The sequence below is a fragment of the Lissotriton vulgaris genome, chromosome 1_1 (assembly GCF_964263255.1).
Source record: "Lissotriton vulgaris chromosome 1_1, aLisVul1.2, whole genome shotgun sequence".
NCBI classification, from domain to species: Eukaryota; Metazoa; Chordata; class Amphibia; order Caudata; family Salamandridae; genus Lissotriton; species Lissotriton vulgaris.
Window position 1 is genome coordinate 1,608,223,883 of NC_141685.1, and position 19,719 is coordinate 1,608,243,601.

The 19,719-nt window shown below is 45.2% G+C and overlaps 1 protein-coding gene across 1 annotated transcript in view; it reads left to right on the forward strand.

Moving 5' to 3' along the window:
- The window catches only part of LOC147750878 (extracellular calcium-sensing receptor-like), a 120,723-nt gene extending 109,085 nt beyond the window's left edge, over nucleotides 1-11,638 (forward strand). Inside the window, exons 3-5 of the mRNA XM_086931558.1 lie at nucleotides 102-929; nucleotides 8,101-8,301; nucleotides 11,504-11,638. Of these exons, the coding sequence (XP_086787684.1) occupies nucleotides 102-929; nucleotides 8,101-8,301; nucleotides 11,504-11,638 (1,164 nt within the window). The remainder of the gene's footprint in view (nucleotides 1-101; nucleotides 930-8,100; nucleotides 8,302-11,503) is intronic.
- The last annotated feature ends 8,081 nt before the right edge of the window (nucleotides 11,639-19,719 follow it).

Genomic DNA, 19,719 nt, shown 5'->3' on the forward strand with positions numbered 1-19,719 from the left:
AAGACCTGTTATTGAGGAGAAAGAGTTTATCAAGATGTGTAATGTTTTAGAAACGGTAATGTATTTATATTAATCGACCAATTACTCTTTACATTTTCTAGATCAGCTATGGGTCTGGACTTCCACTTCTTAAAGATAAGATTCAGTTCCCATCATTTGTCCGCACCAATCCAAGCACTGAAAAAATGCCCTATGTTCTGGCACGGCTCGTGATACACTTTGGTTGGACATGGGTTGGAATCTTGGGCTCCTATACTGACTACGGGCTGCACGGAATCCAAGAATTAAGGAAAGAATTTTCTGTGAGTGGTGTTTGTGTGGCTTTCCTAGAAACTCTCAGTCCTGACAGCCCCAGAGCCAAGATCCAGAGAACAGTCCAGACCATAGCAGAGTCGGGGGCAGCAGTTATCATTGTGTACGCCTTCGCCCCAGAGCTGATCTCCATAATGGATGAGCTGGTGGCTAAGGAGATCACTGGAAAGGTCTGGATCGCCAGTCCTAGTCTGATGGGCTCTCCTCTGTTCTTCAGACAAAGTCTGTGGAACCTGCTTAATGGAACAATAGGTCCTGTGATACACGCCAGAGACATTCCTCTCTTCAAGGACTTCCAGTACCAGAAAAGACCATCAGCATCTTCTGGGGACATCTTTGTCAGGCCCTTCTGGGAGCATGTTTTCAGGTGCAAGTGGGCAGACAGTCTGACACACGTGAATGCCACACACAATGAACATGCCGGTGGGACGCCTGCCTGCACAGGAGAGGAGCAGCTGCAGACATTGCAGAGCTCAGTGTATGATGGAAATAATCTCAGATTTAGCTATACCGCATACAATGCGGTGTACGTGTTTGCCTACGCCATCCACAGACTGCTGTCCTGTGACCCTAAAAGAGGTGAATGCTCTGCTGCCCTGGACCTGCAGCCTTGGCAGGTGAGTGACATTCGTAGTTAAATTTGTAGGGTGTGCATTTGTTCAAACAACAAAGTTTACAAATAAAAATCAATGATGGCGCAACCGGTGGGAGAAAGGACTTTGCTTGGCTAGCTGAAATGAATAGTGCCCAACAGCGACGCAGGTGCCATCTTCCCAGGGCCTTTGTGCCCTGCATCCCTACCCCGAATAAAATAATGACCTTCTTTGATAGAACAAGAATGGGTTTTCAGTTTAATAAATCCTGCCCTGGCTTCTTAGAGCCTTAAAGACTGAAATTATTTTTCAGCAAGAATCCTCATGCAAGGCCAGGCTTCTATGAGCTTTATTTGCAACTGTCTCAATTATTCATAAACCCACAGCACAGGTACACGCATTCTTTCTCCCACCTCTTTCAAGTGACGGCTCATATTCACAGTGGTGGACAATGCAGTATACTCAGGGGGCACTTCATATATGTGATTCTCTGACTGCAAGCATTTTCCACGTAATTATCGATTCCCTACATTTGCCACATAATATACCATCTGCGCTGTAATTCGGAATTTGGAAAAATAAAAGCTATCTCTCAGCCATACGGATCAAAGGCACCAGTGGGAGACCATTCCCATGGGTTTGCTGGTCACCTGTCGGTTGCTGATTTCTGTATGCAGGTGTTAACTTGGCACTAACACGGTATAACAGTTGTCCGGGCTGTATTAATGTGTGTTACAATAACAAGGTAATACTGACACAGAATTTGGCACACTATGCCGCATAATTTGCCTCTTCTATCTACATAATTCAGTCATCCCTGCTGCCATCCTGATCTTCCATTGCCCTGTGTGCTAGCGGCCCTAGATATACTTTTCTCAGACTTGAATAGGTGATCTTTACCAAACCATCTAAATGACATTATAAATCTGTTCCTGCAAGGAGGTAGTCGATAAATTAGTGCAACTGCCGACAATCATGCAAACGATACTGGGTGAAGTAAAGAACAACACAGGCCCTGAGTTTCTGCCCAGTCCAACACAATGGGCCATATGTATAATTGAAATTCGCATTCGCAAAGGCCGAAATTCGCAGAATTTCAGCCTTTGCGAATGCGAATTCGCAAAATGATATGTATGAAGGAAAATCCAATGCAAAATAAGGAATCGCAAAATTTGTGATTCCTCATTTTGCAATTGCATTTAAGGAATAGCAAATTTTGTGATTCCTTAAATGCAATGTAAGAAGGCAAAAAAATTTGCTAAATGGCCTTAAGGAATCGCAAATTACCACCAACTTCTAGTTGGTGGTAAGTTGCGAATTCCTTGAAAAATGCACATTCTTGCATTTTCAAAGTGCCATGTGACGCACATACATGCCCTTATGGCATGTATGTGCACCACATGTGCACCTATGCTTATTTCACAGGTGCAACAGGGTGTCCTTTGGACACCCCTGCACCCTAGAAATTATTCTCAATTTGCGATTAGCAAATTGCGAATCGCAAATTGAGAAAAAATTCCCATTCCTTCCTATGAGCCTCCTGGCCCACAGAAATGAATGGGAAAGTATTCCTTAATTGCGAATTCGCAATTTGCGAATTCGCAATTGAGGAATATCAAGAAATCGCTAAAAAAAAAGCATTTTTCTTGATACATACCATTTTGCGATTCTGAAATAGCGATTTCTTAAAAATCGCTATTACAGAATCGCAAATTGGTTCCTTGATACATATGGCCCAATAAGAGGAAATATGCAGTCTAAAGATGGCAACTCCATGGAGTCAAGTAGTCCCCAGTAAAAGGCTGGCAGAGGAAGACTCTGTGGAAATAGTGGTCTATAGCCTCCAAACTCATTCCAGAGTCCACTATCAACCTCCTGCTGATGGGAGCCAAAAAACGAATGCCCCTGTGCTGTCCCGACAAACCAAAAGGGAAAGGAAATGAGCAAGGAAAAGAAGGAATAAAACCCTCCCGGGAATCTTAGAGACCATTTACCCCTCTCTAACTGTTCAACAGAAAGACCAGGATTGTCCAAGAATGGCTCCAACGGACTCGAACACACATGGCACCACCGTGGCTCCATTTCATGACATTGTCCACAACAAGATAGTATCCCCTGCAAATCTAAGGACATCCTATACCATATTCAGCGGGCCTTTGCTGTTATGTAGCTCCCAATCAGAGGGATTACCAGGAGTCCAAGATGCTGGCCGAGATGATCAAACATGGCGCACAGAGAAACCGCAAGCGAAAGAGCGCATGGAGAAAGTAACTCAGGCACAGCACACATTGGAGCAGGGTCTCTTGGAGATTCACCCGCAGGCGGTAAATAATCACAATCTATTGACTTCAAGAGGTCATGTTATGGATCCCGGAATTTAAATTGATGGGCTTGCAAGACACCATAAACCGTTCAACCATCCTAAAATTGATCAAAGCCCTGCAGAGTCTAGTCCATGTCAAGTATGATGATATTTTTTCAATCAAGTTCCTGCCGGCAAGAAGACGACAGCTCATGGATCCCACTCTGGTCACCTTCTCATCCTCAGTGCTTCCGGCTCAGATCCTGACAAAGAAAAAGCACCTAAAAGACTGGGCGCATTGTAGTCATTACTTACCATGGGGATAGATACCCCCCACGTGCACCTGGCAGGACCACCAATAAATGAGCAAATGACCTACAACCGGTCTGTAATAAGAGGAGCCAGTGGAAGGTCTCCCCCTCGGGCCCATCACAAAACATACTCAGATCTCAATAAGATGACAACCAAAGTAACTAAGGAAACAGTCCCCAGCCAGCCTCGAAGACTGGTAACAACTAAGGAACAACAACCCACCTGGGGCTGGTTACAGCAAGCCCTGTCTCAAATTAGGAGCATGCAAGACTGAGGCGAGAGAAGGCCACCAGAAAAGGTTACGGACTGTCTGTCAATCTGTTCTTGGAACATCAGTGGTCTACAGACAAAATGCATGGATCTAGAATTCACAGGATTCCTTAGATCCTCTAACATCTTAATGTACCTGGGCACAGACTAGTATCCCTCTCATTGGCTACAAAGAATACACAAAACCAGCAGAAAGAAAGAGTGCTTATAGAAAGGCTAGAGGGGCAGTGGCAATTTATATAAATACCAATATAGCAATTGAAACAGTGGAAGTGTGCGTGGATGACCAAAACATGCTGGTATTAAAATTGGAAGGTTGGGCTAATAATGCGAAAGATCCTGTTATCCTCATCAGCTTATACATCAATCCCAATCAATAAGCGGCATCATCCAGAAGAATGGCAGCTCACTTATCTCAGTTGAAAGATAGCCATAATAATTCGCACTGGCTAGTTACTGGAGAGTTCAACCTCAACCTTTTTCATTGTCCCTTGGAGGAACTTACAGACGTAATTGTCCCCCTTCCTGAGCAAGCAATGCCATTGAAAACACAGAGAGACAAATCAGGAGAAGAACTCATAAAGACCTGCAAACAATTTGGTCTGCTGGCACAAAATGGTTGAAAACCATCTGACATTCCACCTGCCTGGTCAAGGGTCTGGGGGAACGCGGACTCAATCATAGATTATACCCTCGTTTCTAGGCCCCTTTATAACCAGGTTTGTGATTACAGTCTATGCTATTGTGTCGGGAGCGACCACAATCCTCAGGTCATCATGGTGAATGCATCCCTGTGCAAACCTGAGGTACTTCGTACGTTGGGAGAAACTCCCTCAGAAAATCTGAAACGCCTGAAGTGGACTTCCGGCTCCATCAACTCAATAGCAGAGGACACAGTTTCTAGTCTACATGTCTTAGTTCATACAGATCCCAATCCAATAGCGACATGGGAAATTCTCGCCAATAATATGAATAACAGCCATGGTGAAAACAAAGGCACCAGTGGTAGACCCTTCCCATGGGTTTGCTGGTCACCTGTCAGTTGCTGATTTCTGTATGCTGGTGTTAACCTGGCACTAATAAGGTATAACAGTTGTCCGGACTGTACTAATGAGTGTTAAAATAACACAGTAATACTGCCACAGAATATGCCGCATAATTTGCCTCTTCTATCAACATAATTCAGTCATCCCTGCTGCCTTCCTGATCTTCCATTGCCCTGTGTGCTAGCAGCCCTAGTTATACTGTACTCAGACCTGAATAGGTGTTCTTTACCAAACCATCTAAATGACTTTTGTGAGAGAAGGCAGCTAAAAAAAGAGATCTGGTTGTATAAATAATCTAAACAAGAAACACTATGGGCCCAGTTCCTACACACCTCTAAAACGCACAGCTCAAAGAGATTTTAGCAGATAATCAACACGAATGAGACAGGCCTGCAGCTGCAAATAAAGCAAATATTAGTGAGACGGAAAGGGTTCAATATTTAAAGTCATACTTCAACCATTCCCCACCGTCCTAATAACTCCTCTGTGGCACAGCAGATAATCACAGCGACCGAGGTAGAGAAGGTCATCAAAAGGTCCCGGACAGATTGCGCCCAGGCCCAGATAGGCTACCACAGGCATTGTTTAAACACCTCACTCCACAATGGGCCGGCTCAATGTTGAACTTTATTCTGAAAAACCAAGTTGTTCCTGACAGCTAGAGGGGCTCAATACTCCACCCCATTTTTAAAAAAGCCCTTGGCATGCCCACCCAGGATCTATAGACTAATAGCACTGATGGATGTTAAGTTCAAATATTTTTCAACATTGTTATTGCATGATTTGGAATCCAGGTAGCATGACAATGGAAGACTCCCCTTAAATCAAATTGGCTTTTTAAGGGGCCAAGCATTTTAACCAATCTTATGACCCTGAGCCTAATTAGGAATAGTGCAAAAGCAACCAGGACACCTCTTTATATGTGCTTAGTTGATTTTAAGGCAGCTTTTGATGGTGTCCTTTGGGACAAACTATGGGTCAACTCCAGCGATCGGGCATCCCACTCAATATCGTATCGTACGAGCAATTAGGCTGGTATACTCAGTTACTTGGGTCAAGACCAAAATTGGAGATGGCTTGTGCATATCAAAGAAGGTGCAAACAACAACAGGTGTAAAAAAGGGCTGTGTCTTAGCCCCCATTCTTTTTAATGTATTTTGGCAGATCTTTCTACAGGGCTTGATGAGCAGAAGGCTCATGCACTGAGCTTTGGAAGACAGCAAATGTTGCATATTCTCTATGCCGACGACTTGGTCCTGTTTAGCAACACTCGAATAGGCCTTCAAAGAATGGCCTGGAAATAAATCTTTCAAAAACAAGTGTTATGGTATGTAATCGTTCTTCTAAGAAAAATAAAAAATGGCTTATTAAGGGAAACAGAATTGATGAAGTTAAACTCTATGTATATCTAGGAGTGAAAATAGATGCAAACAGCTCTTTTGTCTCCCAAAAGAAGGCAATAAGGGCGAAAGCACAGGCCATTAATTATGGTTTCTCAGCACTGGCAAGACCCCTGTGAGGCCATGACCTGAAACTCATGTGATCAGTTATGAAAGCCAAATTGTTGCCAACTCCTGCATATGGATCAGAGATAATGCTAGGTGATGGGGCTCCTCTGCTAGACAAACATTTGATAAGAGCCTATAATCAAACCTTTAGGCCACCTAGGTCGGCCTCTCCTGCACAGTTCTGGTTAAAAATCCTACTCACAAAACAGACACTAGCTGAGCCAGTGGCGTTTCGTAAAGCCTTGTTATAATCTGCAAGCAGCAGCTGAAAATGCTCTGGCTAATCTAGTCTAGACCAAAATCAACCCAGAAAGGGGAAATAGAGCTTACAAGAAATATCTCGAAAATGGCATTAGGATGCTTGAATTGGGTGACTTATGGACCTCTAATACCTCTAGGCAAACCTTCAAGAAATTAGTAAATAAGTAAACCAAACTGCAAAGCTGGATAGCAGATAAGGAAAGCCTGTCTAGACATCGCTATGGGTGGCTGGTGTTGAAATCATAATCCATTGTAAGAGAATCACCCCTGCAGGCAGCACCCTTCCACTGGAAGATCAAACAGTAATTTCTTGCCTTAAGATCTGGAGAAATATCCACACTAGACCTCAAGCCAAAATGGAGGATGGCTGGTTTAAGTGAAGATCAGTCCAGCTGCTTTTGCCACCAGGGGAATGAGGCATTGCTCCACATTGTATGCATTTGTCCTGTATTGATGATCCAATGAAGAACTCTATTAAGACGGGAATTCCTTGACCGGGGAATTATGTAATGTAGGCCTACACTGGTGGAGTCTATGGACCCATGCAACACAATGCTGAACATTATACTAACCCAGTTGTTTATATTTTCATAAAGTCAATCAGCTTATAGGTGGGGCGATGAGTGATATGGAGGGTGTTCCCGATTCTGAGTTTAGAACGTCTTAAATCAGTAGTTTTTAAGGCAAACCTAACATGAGAAGATAATCTCTAAGGACGGCTGCTAGGGATCTCCATATTTCACTGTTCCCTATCGACCTACGCTCAGGTAACTACTTGATTTAACCTGGCATTTTAATGACCCGTAGTTTTGCACACCTGTACCTTTACCAGGGCAACTATAGCCCATCTGGCATGTATATATATATTCACCTCTGTCCTGCACATAAGCACTTTATTTACCTTTAGCGATCTATGTAGGTGAACTCCAGTCCCCGTATGGCAATCTTGCATTTCATACACTGGGGAAAAGCCCAGTCCCTGATCAACCAATTTACACCCATTAAATATCTGTATTTAGCACTTCCACATACATACTTAGGAAGGAAAGTTGAAGAAAAGGAAGGACTAGTGACACAATGCTCAGTGGCTGCAATAGATTTATGACAAATCTCTTGTTTTAATTGTTTTTGTATGTATTTTCAAACCTCATGTACTGTATGATCTTGTTTATGGTTTTAATTGACTAATAAATTATTAATTAAGTACCTGTTAAACACCACTTCGTATTTGCAAACCAGGAACCTTCTCAGTTTATCATTAGTTTTTTTTTATGAGTCTAGTGCAGAGGTCATCATTGACGAAGAACACATTTTAGCTGAAACACAATGAGATTTATCATCCACACATTCATGACACACACTATGATTGTTATCCCTTAATAATGACAAGGCCAAGGCAGCATTCTTTGTGCAAAAAGATGCGTTCATGATCTTTTCATCAATTTGTAGTGCGCATCTGTTAACATTCCCATTGTTTGTTTTCGTTTTATTTTTAGCTGCTGCACTTCGTGAAAACTATCCGCTTCATGAACCCTGTGGGCGATGAGCTGTACTTTGATGAACACGGCGATTCGCCTCATGTTGTTTCAATTGCAAATTGGCAGCTGTCACCAGATGGGGCTAACAAATATGCTTACGTTGGTGTCTATGATGACCGGGTTCCCCAGGATCAAAAACTTACTATTCACGACAATCTTGTAAGGTGGGGTGAAGGGTATTCAGAGGTGAGGATTTTGGATGTATCACCTGTATCAATGCGTCATCATTGATTAATTGTTCAAAGCATATCCCACTGTTACAGGTCACAATTGCCCATGATACAACACTCTTTGAACATATATTGCAGGTAATCTCCTCTGTCTTTAAAGCTGATCCAGTCCTGAATTGAGACCCTGAATTAATTTGTATCCAATATAGGGCCTGATTACAATGTCGGTCTGAAATCATCCGACCGTTGGTCAGAGGCTTTCCCACAGACATGATAGGTTTAAAGTCCGACCGCCATATTATGATGAAGGATGACAAGAGTTTTAACTGGCAGGGTAATCCAACGTGGATCTGATGAGTTCCAGGAGCACGTTGGCCAGTCGGAAAGCACCCATAATCCCTTAAGGACGGCTTTTCCGCAGTAAGGATTATGATGTCTATTTCCAACAGCCAATCCATGTCCGCCTTACCGACGTGAATTGGCTATTGGAAACTTTATTTGGGAGCTCCTATCAGGACCACCTTCCCCCCATCCCTCCTCCGCATTTGGGCTTGGAGGCCATCTGTGGTGCCCCTCTAAACATCTCTGCATAATGTGGTAAGCACTGTAAGGTGCCTGCCACACAATGCAGGAATGTTAACAAGCTTCCATTTCGCAATGGGAGCTTGTTCTATGGTTGATTTCGGCCCACTGCACAAGCTCTCAACCAAAAATGGAAGTTTGTGACCACACCATGTGCAGTTGCATCCTAATGGAGAACAGCTGACCTATGGTCAGGCGGCTCTTTTCCCAAAATGGTGTAGGTCGTCGAATGCTTAATTCTTTACTTAAAATATTTGTACACAGTGGTACAAGGCATACGAGCTCTGCAGGGATCACTATTTAACACAAATACATTGACAATTTTTTTTTTTAAATAGATAAATTAACGAAATACAAATTCAGAGCGAATTGAAAATTGTTCCACAATGAACTCAGAAACAACACATAATGTCTTTTTTAATTTCGGTTGACACCCCCGCCAAAGGAACTACTGAAGATATAACTCTAGCTTTCCACGTGTTTTCAGGTGAGCATGCCCTGGGCACTGCCTCCTCTCTAATCAGTTCCCCCCTGACACACACAGAGTTCTTACCCCCCCTTTTTTTACGTTTGCAGGCTGTCGTACACATCCCCTGCCCTGATGAAGACCTGACTCAGATACAATTAAGTCGGCACTACATTATAGGGTCAAAACGTTGACGTTGTTTATGTCAATCCGTCCATGCAAATTCGCAACACAAATAAGAGAAATTTGAGTCTGTTGTGACTATTGATTTCAAAAGTGGACACACAAGAATTTATGTTTTGATTATTTGTATGAATATATGTAACCCACCCTTATCCTTGTACAGCACGGTCATCACCACTGACTACCAGTCACTAAGCATTTCACGCTTTATGTGTTTTTATGTCATTTTGTCTCGGACAGCCATTTGTCTATTGATTAATACATGCAAGGTATTTACAAAAGAGATACCATTTAAACTAAATTTGGTGTTGTGTGTCTTTGTGTACTGTACATTCAATGTTAATACACAATATGTTTTAAGTACAGTGAAGCAAAGAAATTGTTTTATACCCGACAGAACCACTGTTTTTGTTTAACTAGTGAGCCTGCAGCACTCATTGTGCCCCTACTTAAGTAGTCTTTCAAACATGTCTCAGGCCTGCCACTGTAGCCTTTGTGCAGGTTTAAAATGCCATTTTGACCTAGCAAAGTAAAGATTTTGCGAGGAATGAATCTTTTTTTTAATACATATAAGTCACCCCTAGGGTAGGCCCTAAACAGTCCAAAGGGCAAGGTGCAGTATGCTTAAAATGATACACACATTCTTTTAACTTTTACATGTCCTGCTAGTGAAAAACTTTATTTTGTTGTTTGCTACTGCAAGGTTGCCTCTCCAACAGGATAACATTAAGTTAGCTTTTACAGTTAATAAGTGATAACCTTCAATTGGGAGCAGTTGGAATTGTCAAGTTTGGTGTTTTAGGGATTGTAATTTAGAACCCTCTTTAATATTAAGTCAGATTTTAAGTTTCAGTTTTGAAAATCCTCCCACCGCTGGTGCATTTTCTGCACAATGGCCTGCAAAAAAGGAACTAGTTTGTGCACCTTCTGAGAAGAGGCTGATCCGATATGGTGACTGTCTAACATTTCAATAAAAATGGTACTTATCATTGTTGAACCAGTGTGGAAGCTGTCAAGCTTAAATCAAGATATGGAGTCCAGTGACTGGTGAATACTGGATGATGAAGAAGTGGTACCAGACTAGAAAGGAGTCAGTGTCCATTACTGAGACCCTCTTGAGTTCACAAAAAGCTAAAGAAGAGGATGAGCATCCCATTCAGGGAGAAAATGGGAGTACGATGTACTAATGAAAATATGCAATATCTCTACTGCAGGTACATTCCTTAAAATTCCATGCTGCAGTCTTTTCTGCAAACTCAGGCAGAGTCTGGCTTGTTGTTGGATCCTGTGCCTATCCATTGTAAAGACGTTTGAAGTTAAACTGGTAATTTACATAAGTCAGAGGAAAACTAGTGAAAAGTTTAGAGAGAATCCAAAAACAGTGACTGGGCATTTGTTTCATAGGTCATTTCTTAGGCTGCTATTGGGAGATAATTGTGTTGCAGAGGCAACAGTGTCCTTGGAGATGCTGTTGCAATATCTAGAGAGGAAGCTCAATATCTATCATGAAGCATTGATCAGTACCTTGGCCTTCCATGTAGTGAATTATGTCACAGAACAAAAACATACTTATGCATAGCACAAACTTCCATTTGCATGTTCTTATCCTTCCCAGTATGGAAGCAAACTTCACGTTCAGTTGAATCCAAATCAAATATTAGATCTCAAAATTCTTGTTTGCAAAAGAGAGACTCAACAGTGAATACAATAAACAGAAAAAAAATAATAGTTTAAGTCATAAGTAATATGTCTATTGTGTCTCTGGGTCAAATTAACAATTGCTAATATAGACAATCTAGTAGTATCCAAGTCTTAAAACCTAAAAAAGCAAGCCAATTTTCAGAATTCAAGCTGTCCCTTGAGCAGTAGCCTAGAATGGTTGCAACCATTGTGAATGTTTGTGGTAGATGTGAGCTATACAGTCTGCAACATATGTAAGTCTCTTTATTTCAACCTGCAGGTGCCCCATTCAGTGTGCAGTGTAAATTGTCCACTGGGACACAGAGAAGCTGCACAGGAGGGAAAGCCGGTCTGCTGCTTTGATTGCATTCTCTGTTCTGAAGGAGAGATTGCAAACACAACAGGTGAGAACTAAAGGTAGTCAATGAAAAGAGCATAGCAGGTTAAAGAGGTTCTTTTAAGCTTTAGAGAAGCAATCTTAAATACATTTCTAGTCTGTGACTAATATCTTGAGTTATCTTGAAAACACTTTTGTCTATCATTAGATTAGATATGAGGTCTCTCAGTTTTCCTAGACAACATAAACCAACTTGTTTGTGACATACATCTTCCATGAGTCATCAGTGTCTAAAAAATTCTCTAGATCCAAATTCCCCCACGTGCAATTACACCATCTGAGAGACTCCCCTGCCATAGAAGAAACTGATTTTGAGCCTTAATGCAGCATACTGTAGACCATAAAACAGATTCTGGTAGTACTTCTTTCGAAAACCAATGGTATAATGTAGGTGGCATGGATGATTTAGTAAGATGTTTCCGAGAATGACCTGTGGCACTCTGGATTGTTGAAGAAGAAGGCTGGCAGGAGGCTGGCTTAGTTTATGGTGCACGCTTATTTAAGTGATGTACCTTGCACTAATCCAGCCAACACTTATGGTGATTTTAGTTGTCCATGATAACCATTGAAAGTTCTCAAAGTGGTAGCTGTAGCGAACAGCCTTCAGGCTTATCTTGCAGGAGTGTTAAGCAGCTTGTTTACTAGTTTAATCAATAGTGTGAGTTGAATGAAAAAGAACCAAACAGTGTTTATATAAAAATCCTTTTATTTATTACACAACACTCACTAACACATTGGTATATCTCTTACCGGGAGATATGAACACAATACACAAGAATACTTCAAATGCAATCAAGTAAGTAGAACAAAATACAGGGGTCTCCAGAGAAAGACCAAACCATATACTAAAAAAGTGGAATGAGAACTGCTAAGGAGAATGGGACTTGGACTAGAAGACCCGGAGGAGCCGGGATATAAGTAACCACCCATGGCAGGTACTCAGGAACCCCACGGAGGCTGAGTCCAGTGTGAGAACAAAGCAGCATTTCCAATGGAAGTCAATGGAGAAGTCGCTGTTGCAGTTTTGGAGAAGAAAGACCCTTCCGAGAGCACCACAAAGAATTACCTTGGAGGACAAAAGGTTGTAGGTCCACCTCACCGTCGATGTCCCAGGAAACTGGTTAGCTACACCACAGAAGCCAGGTGCATAGGGGTGAAGAGACGTTGAAAACCTCCGTAAGTGACAATGGAAGACTTGGAAGAAAGTGCCTCTGGAGAAGTTCAGGAAGGGGTCCGATGGAATCCAAGGATGGATTCTGGAATTGAAGAACCTGCAAGCAGAAGGGACAGAGTCTATGCCACTCGGGTGTGACCAGGGGTCATGAAGATGCTATGCCCACCGATGTTGGGGGGTTCAGAAGAGTTGACAGTCAACTTGTCATTGCAGCTGTGGAGTCCAGGCCATGCAGAGGAAGACCAGGAGGCATAGAGCAGAGCAGAGAGCAGAGCAGAGAATTTATATAGCGCACTACATACCCTGAGGGTCTCAAGGCGCTTAGAAAGGGGGGGAGGATTACTTGTCAAATATCCACGTTTTAAGTTGCTTTCTGAATGCTAGGTGGTTCTGGGTAAGGCGAAGGTAAGCGGGGAGTGAGTTCCATGTTTTAGCAGCCAGGTATGAGAAGGATCTGCCTCCCATGGTGGTCTTGTTGATGCGAGGTACAGTGGCGAGGGCTTGGCTGGAAGAACGTAGTTGGCGGGAGGGGGTGTAGAAAGACAGTCGTGAGTTGAGGCATTCTGGTCCGATGTCGTAGAGTGATTTGTGTGCGTGGGTTAGCAGTCGGAAAGTGATCCTCTTATTGACGGGAAGCCAGTGGAGGTCTTTAAGGTGACCAGAGATGTGTTCGTTGCGTGGGATGTCTAATATGATCCTGGCTGAGGCGTTTTGGATTCGTTGGAGTTTCTTCTGGAGTTTAGCGGTAGTGCCTGCGTAGAGGGTGTTTCCGTAGTCCAGTCGGCTCGTGACCAGAGCATGGGTGACTGTTTTCCTTGTTTCGGTGGGGATCCAGCGAAATGTTTTTCTGAGCATGCGAAGAATGTTGAAGCAGGAAGAGGATACGGCGCTGACTTGTCTGTTCATTGAGAGTGAAGAATCCAGGATGACGCCAAGATTCCGTGCGTGGTCTGTCGGGATGTGTGCTTTTCCGAGGGCTTCCGGCCACCAGGAGTCGTCCCATGCAGAGGGGGATGTACCTAAGATGAGGACTTCTGTTTTGTCTGAGTTCAGTTTCAGACGGCTTTGTTTCATCCATTCGGCAACTTCTTTCATTCCTTCGTGTAGGTTAGTTTTGGCGGTGCTGGGGTCATTGGTGAGAGAAAGGATTAGTTGAGTGTCATCCGCGTAAGAGATGATGTTGAGGTTGTGTTGGCGGGCGATGGCCGCGAGGGGGCTCATGTATACGTTGAAGAGGGTGGGGCTGAGTGAGGATCCTTGTGGTACGCCACAGATGACTTCATTGGCCTCGGACTTGAATGGTGGGAGGCGGACTCTCTGGGTTCTTCCGGTGAGGAACGAGGTGATCCATTCAAGTGCTTTTCCTTGTATTCCGATGTTACTGAGGCGTTGTAAGAGGGTGCTGTGGCAGACTGTGTCGAATGCTGCAGAGAGGTCGAGGAGGATGAGGGCGACTGTGTCTCCATTGTCCAGTAGAGTTCGAATGTCGTCTGTTGCTGCGATGAGGGCGGTCTCAGTGCTGTGTTTTGCTCGGAAGCCAGATTGTGAGGAGTCGAGGGATTTGTTGGCTTCGAGGAAGGCGGCGAGCTGGTTGTTGACAGCTTTCTCGATGACTTTGGCCGGGAATGGAAGGAGCGAGATGGGGCGGTAATTTTTGAGTTCGGTGGGGTCCGCTGTGGGTTTTTTCAGAAGGGCGGTGAGTTCAGCGTGTTTCCAGTCTTCTGGGAAGGTGGCGGAGTTGAAGGAGCAGTTGATGACGTCTCGGAGGTGCGGTGCTATGACGGAGTCTGCTTTGTTGAAGATGTGGTGAGGACATGGGTCTGTGGGGGATCCTGAGTGGATGGAATTCATCAGGCGGATTGTGTCCTCAGTGGAGATAGGGTTCCAGTCGTTAAGGGTGTTCACGGGGGGAGAATGTTCAGCAAATAGTAGGGTGGGTTGGTTTCCGGGTTGGTTGTCGAAGCTGTTGTGGATGTCTGCAATCTTGTTGTGGAAGAATGAAGCTAGGGAGTCGCAGAGGGCTTGTGAGGGGGTGATGTCGTTGGAGTTGGCCGAGGGATTGGAAAATTCCTTGACGATGTTGAAAAGTTCCTTGCTGTTGTGGGCGTTGTTGTCAAGTCGATCCTTGAATGCTGTTTTCTTGGCCTTTCGGATTAGTTGGTGGTGAGTGCGGGTGGCGTTTTTGAAGGCGTCCTTGGTGCTAGTGGTTGGGTCTTTTTTCCAGGCCTTTTCAAGGGAGAGGCAGAGTTTCTTGGACTTCTTAAGATCATCGTTGAACCATGAGGCCTTTTTGCTGCCAGGTTTGCTTTGACGTTTCTTCAGTGGTGCTAAGGTGTCGGCGGTGTTGGATAACCATAGGGTGAGGTTGGCGGCGGCTTCGTTTGCGTTAGAAGAGTGGGCTGGGGTGTTTAGAAGGAGCGATGCGGAGATCTGGTCCGTGGTGATTTTGTTCCAGTTTCTTTGCAGAGTTGGTTGGAGGTGGTTGGTGGGTTTTGGTTTGTTGTAGGTGAAGTGAACGCAACTGTGGTCAGTCCAGAGGAGATCCGTAGTGTGGCTGAAGGAGACATGATTGCTGGAGGTGAAGATGGGGTCGAGTGTGTGACCTGCGATGTGGGTGGGGGAAGTGACCAGTTGTTTAAGTCCGAGGTTGGCGAGATTGTCCAAGAGGGTGGTGGTGTTGCGGTCGTTGATCTTTTCAAGGTGAAAGTTGAGGTCTCCCAGAAGGATGTAGTCTTTGGAGGGGAGCGCGTGAGGAGTGATGAAGCCCGTGATGTCTTCACTGAATTTTGCGCGGGGTCCTGGTGGTCTGTAGAGGAGGGTGCCTCTGAGTGTGGTCTTGGGGTCGATGTGGATCTGGAAGTGAAGGTGTTCGGAGTTAGCGAGGTTGGCGTCAGAGCTGGTTGAGATGCGGATTGATTTCTTATGGACGATAGCGATTCCTCCTCCTGTGTGGTCGGTGCGGTCCTTGCGTGTGATCTTATAGTCTTCAGGGATGGCAATGGTGATGTCTGGGGCGGAGGCAGCGTTCATCCAAGTTTCTGTTCGGAAGGGGACGACTGGAGAGATGGTGTCTAGTAGATTCCATAGGTCAATGGCGTGTCTGTGGACCGATCGAGTGTTGAGAAGGATGCACTGTAGGTGGTTGGGGTCAGGAATCTGTGTTGTGGTCATAGCGGATATGTTGTCGGTGCCGATGAATTTGCAGGAGTAGCAGGAGAAAGGTCCATGGGTTTGTCCAGGGGCGGCTTGGACGCAGTTGGGGGCGCGACCGGGGTTAAGGGCTAGGAGGGTGGCGGCATCGTAGGTAATGCCGGGGGGCTGGGAGGGACGGGGGCCAGGGGGTATGGCGCTGGGCGCGGTCCAGGCGCGGACGGGCGTAGACGGGCTTACCTTTGGCGCACCTTCGGCGTGGACGCTGCGCGTGGGGACATCAGACATAAATGGAGAGAGGAGGGGGCGGAGTGTGGGAGGGTCAGCTGGGAGGCGGGGTCTAGGTGCAGGGAGGGTCTGGGACGGGCCAAGGGGTCAGAGCAAAATGGCTGCAGGGTAAACAAATGTACCGAGGTAAATTATCTCGAGCGCTACAAACCTCGGTGTGCACCGCAGTGAAAGCGCTAGTGGTGATAACTGTATGCCAAGTAGCGTTATCGAGCGCTGCACCCAGAGTTACTGATTTCCAAAGTGAGTTCTTCAGCAGCACGAGCGCTACACAAGGCTGAATACAGAAACACAATGCTAATGAGGTTAAACAGCACGAGCGCTACACAAGGCTGAATACAGAAACACAATGCTAATGAGGTTAAACAGCACGAGCGCTACACAAGGCTGAATACAGATACACAATGCTAATGAGGTTAAACAGCACGAGCGCTACACAAGGCTGAATACAGATACACAATGCTTATGAGGTTAAACAGCACGAGCGCTACACAAGGCAGATAAAAGAAATGAAACAGTGCGGCAAGTAAATTAGCAGTAATGAGAGCGCTGCACAAAGCTGATGCAAGAGATGAACAGTGCGGCGAGTTGATAAGCAGTAGGTTAACAATACCAACAGGAGAGGGAGGTGAGGGGAGCAGCCGTTTCTGCGCAAGCTGTCCGACATTAGATGTCAGTGATTAGGTGGTCGGCGTCCAGAGGGAGCACCAACAAGTCTTGGTAGCTGCAAATGCCATGGACCACATCGGACCAAAGTATCTGGCGAAAAGGCTATGCCGTTATAACCCATCCAGAGTTTTGAGATCAGCGGGACTCAATCTTGCCAACGTTCCTAAATTTCGTCTTAAAACAAAAGGAGGTAAATCATTCAGCGTCCTTGCCCCTAAAGCCTGGAACGCCATGCCAAACGACGTCAGAATGCAACAGACTGAAGCAGCTTTTAGAACAAAACTTAAAACCTGGTTATAGAATCTGCCAGACTCATTTGTGCTAGCCGCCATCTAGCGCTTTGTCTGCCACTCTATTTAAGCTACTTTCCTTAGCGCCAGGATGCTCCTTCCGGAGCGACAGTTCGCGCTCTATAAATACCTATTTACATCACATTACAAGATAAAGAAAGAGCAACGTTGGCACCAGCAAGGTCCAAAGAACTCATCAACAGCAGGCAGAGTTAGAGCAGGCCCAGAGAAAGCATGGGAGACTACTGACGCAGTAAAAGACCTTAGAAGGACTCTCAGTCCAAAGGCAAAGGAGTTGCAAGAGGACCTCAAGCAGCTCACCAAAGATGAAGGCCCACGGTGCAGAGGGCAAGTTGAGGGTGCTGATGTTGATGGAAGAGATACTGGGGGATGGATCTTTTTGTAGCCCGAAGATCTTAGGAGTGCAGAGCCAACAAGCCTTGACCAAGGCAAGTTAATGTGGTGCACAAGGGTTTGGTCCCAGCAGTTCTGACGAGTGATACTGGCCTCAAAATTGCAGAGAGGACAAGTCCGGACTCGAGGGAGTTGTAGAATCAACACCTGTTTTGTTGTGCCTCTGGAAGTCCATAGGACATAGGAGCAGTAGGCTGGTCAGCTTTGTTACGGTACCTGCAGATGCAGGGGAGTGACTCCTTTAATCCAAGGGAGATTTCTTCAGATGTCCTTGATGGTCACAGGTCTGTTGAAAAACCTGGATGAAGCACAGACACAGGCAAAGAAGAAGACTTGAAGAACAGTGAGACCAGGAGCAAGTGTCTTCCATGGTGCAATCTCAATTTCAGTTGAAGTCCAACGAAGTCCAAGTGTCCAGACAACTTAAGAGCGGCGTAGTTCTCAGGATTGAGTCATGTTGCATGATGAATTTAAGGACCCACTCACTCCAGGAAACCTGGAAAACAAATTCAGATTTCCTTAATAAAAAATAAAAAACTTGATGTCAGACTGGCCTTAGAACAGTTCAGGAAAATGAAACCGACAAAAAATAGATAAAACACCCTCCCGCACAAAACACTACAATCCCAAATATATACATGCATGATAAAACTAGTCAGCAATACATACACTATACAGAACTTACAATGAAAGCACTTCAATTCCAACAACACATAAGAAATGTATGCAACACCAAATATCATCCAAAAAAACAATACAACACACAATAAACTCACCAATACCACCACACATATCATATACACAACTCTCCTACCCCCCCACCTCAAATATGCCTTAACAATAAGTAAAAATTAACTTCCCTTTATCGGCAAACAGCAGCACCCAATCACAACTTCTTTCTTCCATGAACAACCCCCTAAGTAAAATGAATTGACTACAGACTTTTCTTAGGGGTGGAAAAAAATGGCTGCCTCATAAAGGTAAAAAAAAGACTGGAGTCTTACCATAGAAATCAATGGGAAAAATAGCTGAAATGTTACCAAAATGTTTATTAAAATGTTTAAACTGTTATAATCTATAACACGTACCAAAAAAAATAGAAACATTGTAAAGTGTATCATAAATAACTATCATGACATATATAACATTATTTAATTTATATTAAAATATATATTTTAAAGAACAATATTAAAATATATGTAAATAGCACCCCTGTTCTCTGCCTCCTGACCTGCCTACCACCTGCTGCTCCTGCCTGTTGCCTGCCGCTCCTGCTCCTGATTCTCTTGCCGCCCGATTGCCTGCAGCGCCGTGGCCCCAGCCCCCTTCCGTCCTTTTCCCCACACTCCGCCTGATTTTCCTGCTGCTTCCTCCCCTGCAGCCCCGCCCCCCTGCTGCTGATTCGCTGTCCTCTCAGCCCCTCCCACCTCCCAGCTGAGCCTCCCTCCCCCCACGCCTCCATTTATGGCGGCCGCTGCAAGGCCGCGCAGCAGATGCGCGCAGCGGGCGCGCCTAAGGCAAGCGCGTCTGCACCCGTCCGCGCCTGGACCGCGCCCGGCGCCATGACCCCTGGACCACGCGGCATCCAGCAAGTTCGCATCCGGTACGATGCCAACACCCTCATCGCACTCGCCCACGGACGGACGCTCAACTGCAACAAGGCCGCCCCCAAGCGTACCCACGGCCCATTCACCTGCCGGAACAGCAGCTTCTCCTGCATCGAAGACGCCAAGACGCCTGCAACAACGGAACCCAACCAGCTCCGATGCACCCCTCTCAACACCCGCTCCGCACGCAAACACACCGTGGGACCTGCTTGACGCCACATCACCAGACATAGCCTTCCTGACCAAGACCTGGATGAAAGAAGCCTCCGCCACAGACATCGCAGTGGCAGTCGCTGCGGATACAAGATCACCCGCAGAGACCGTACCAACGGAGTCGGAGTAGGAATCGCCATCATCCACAAGAACACCATCAAGGTCTCTACAAACACCGTCCACACCCTCAACATTGCCGAACACGTGCACTTCCAGATCCGTACGGACCCCAAGACCACCCTAAGAGGCACCCTCGTCTACAGACCACCAGGACCCCATCCCCAATTCTGCAAC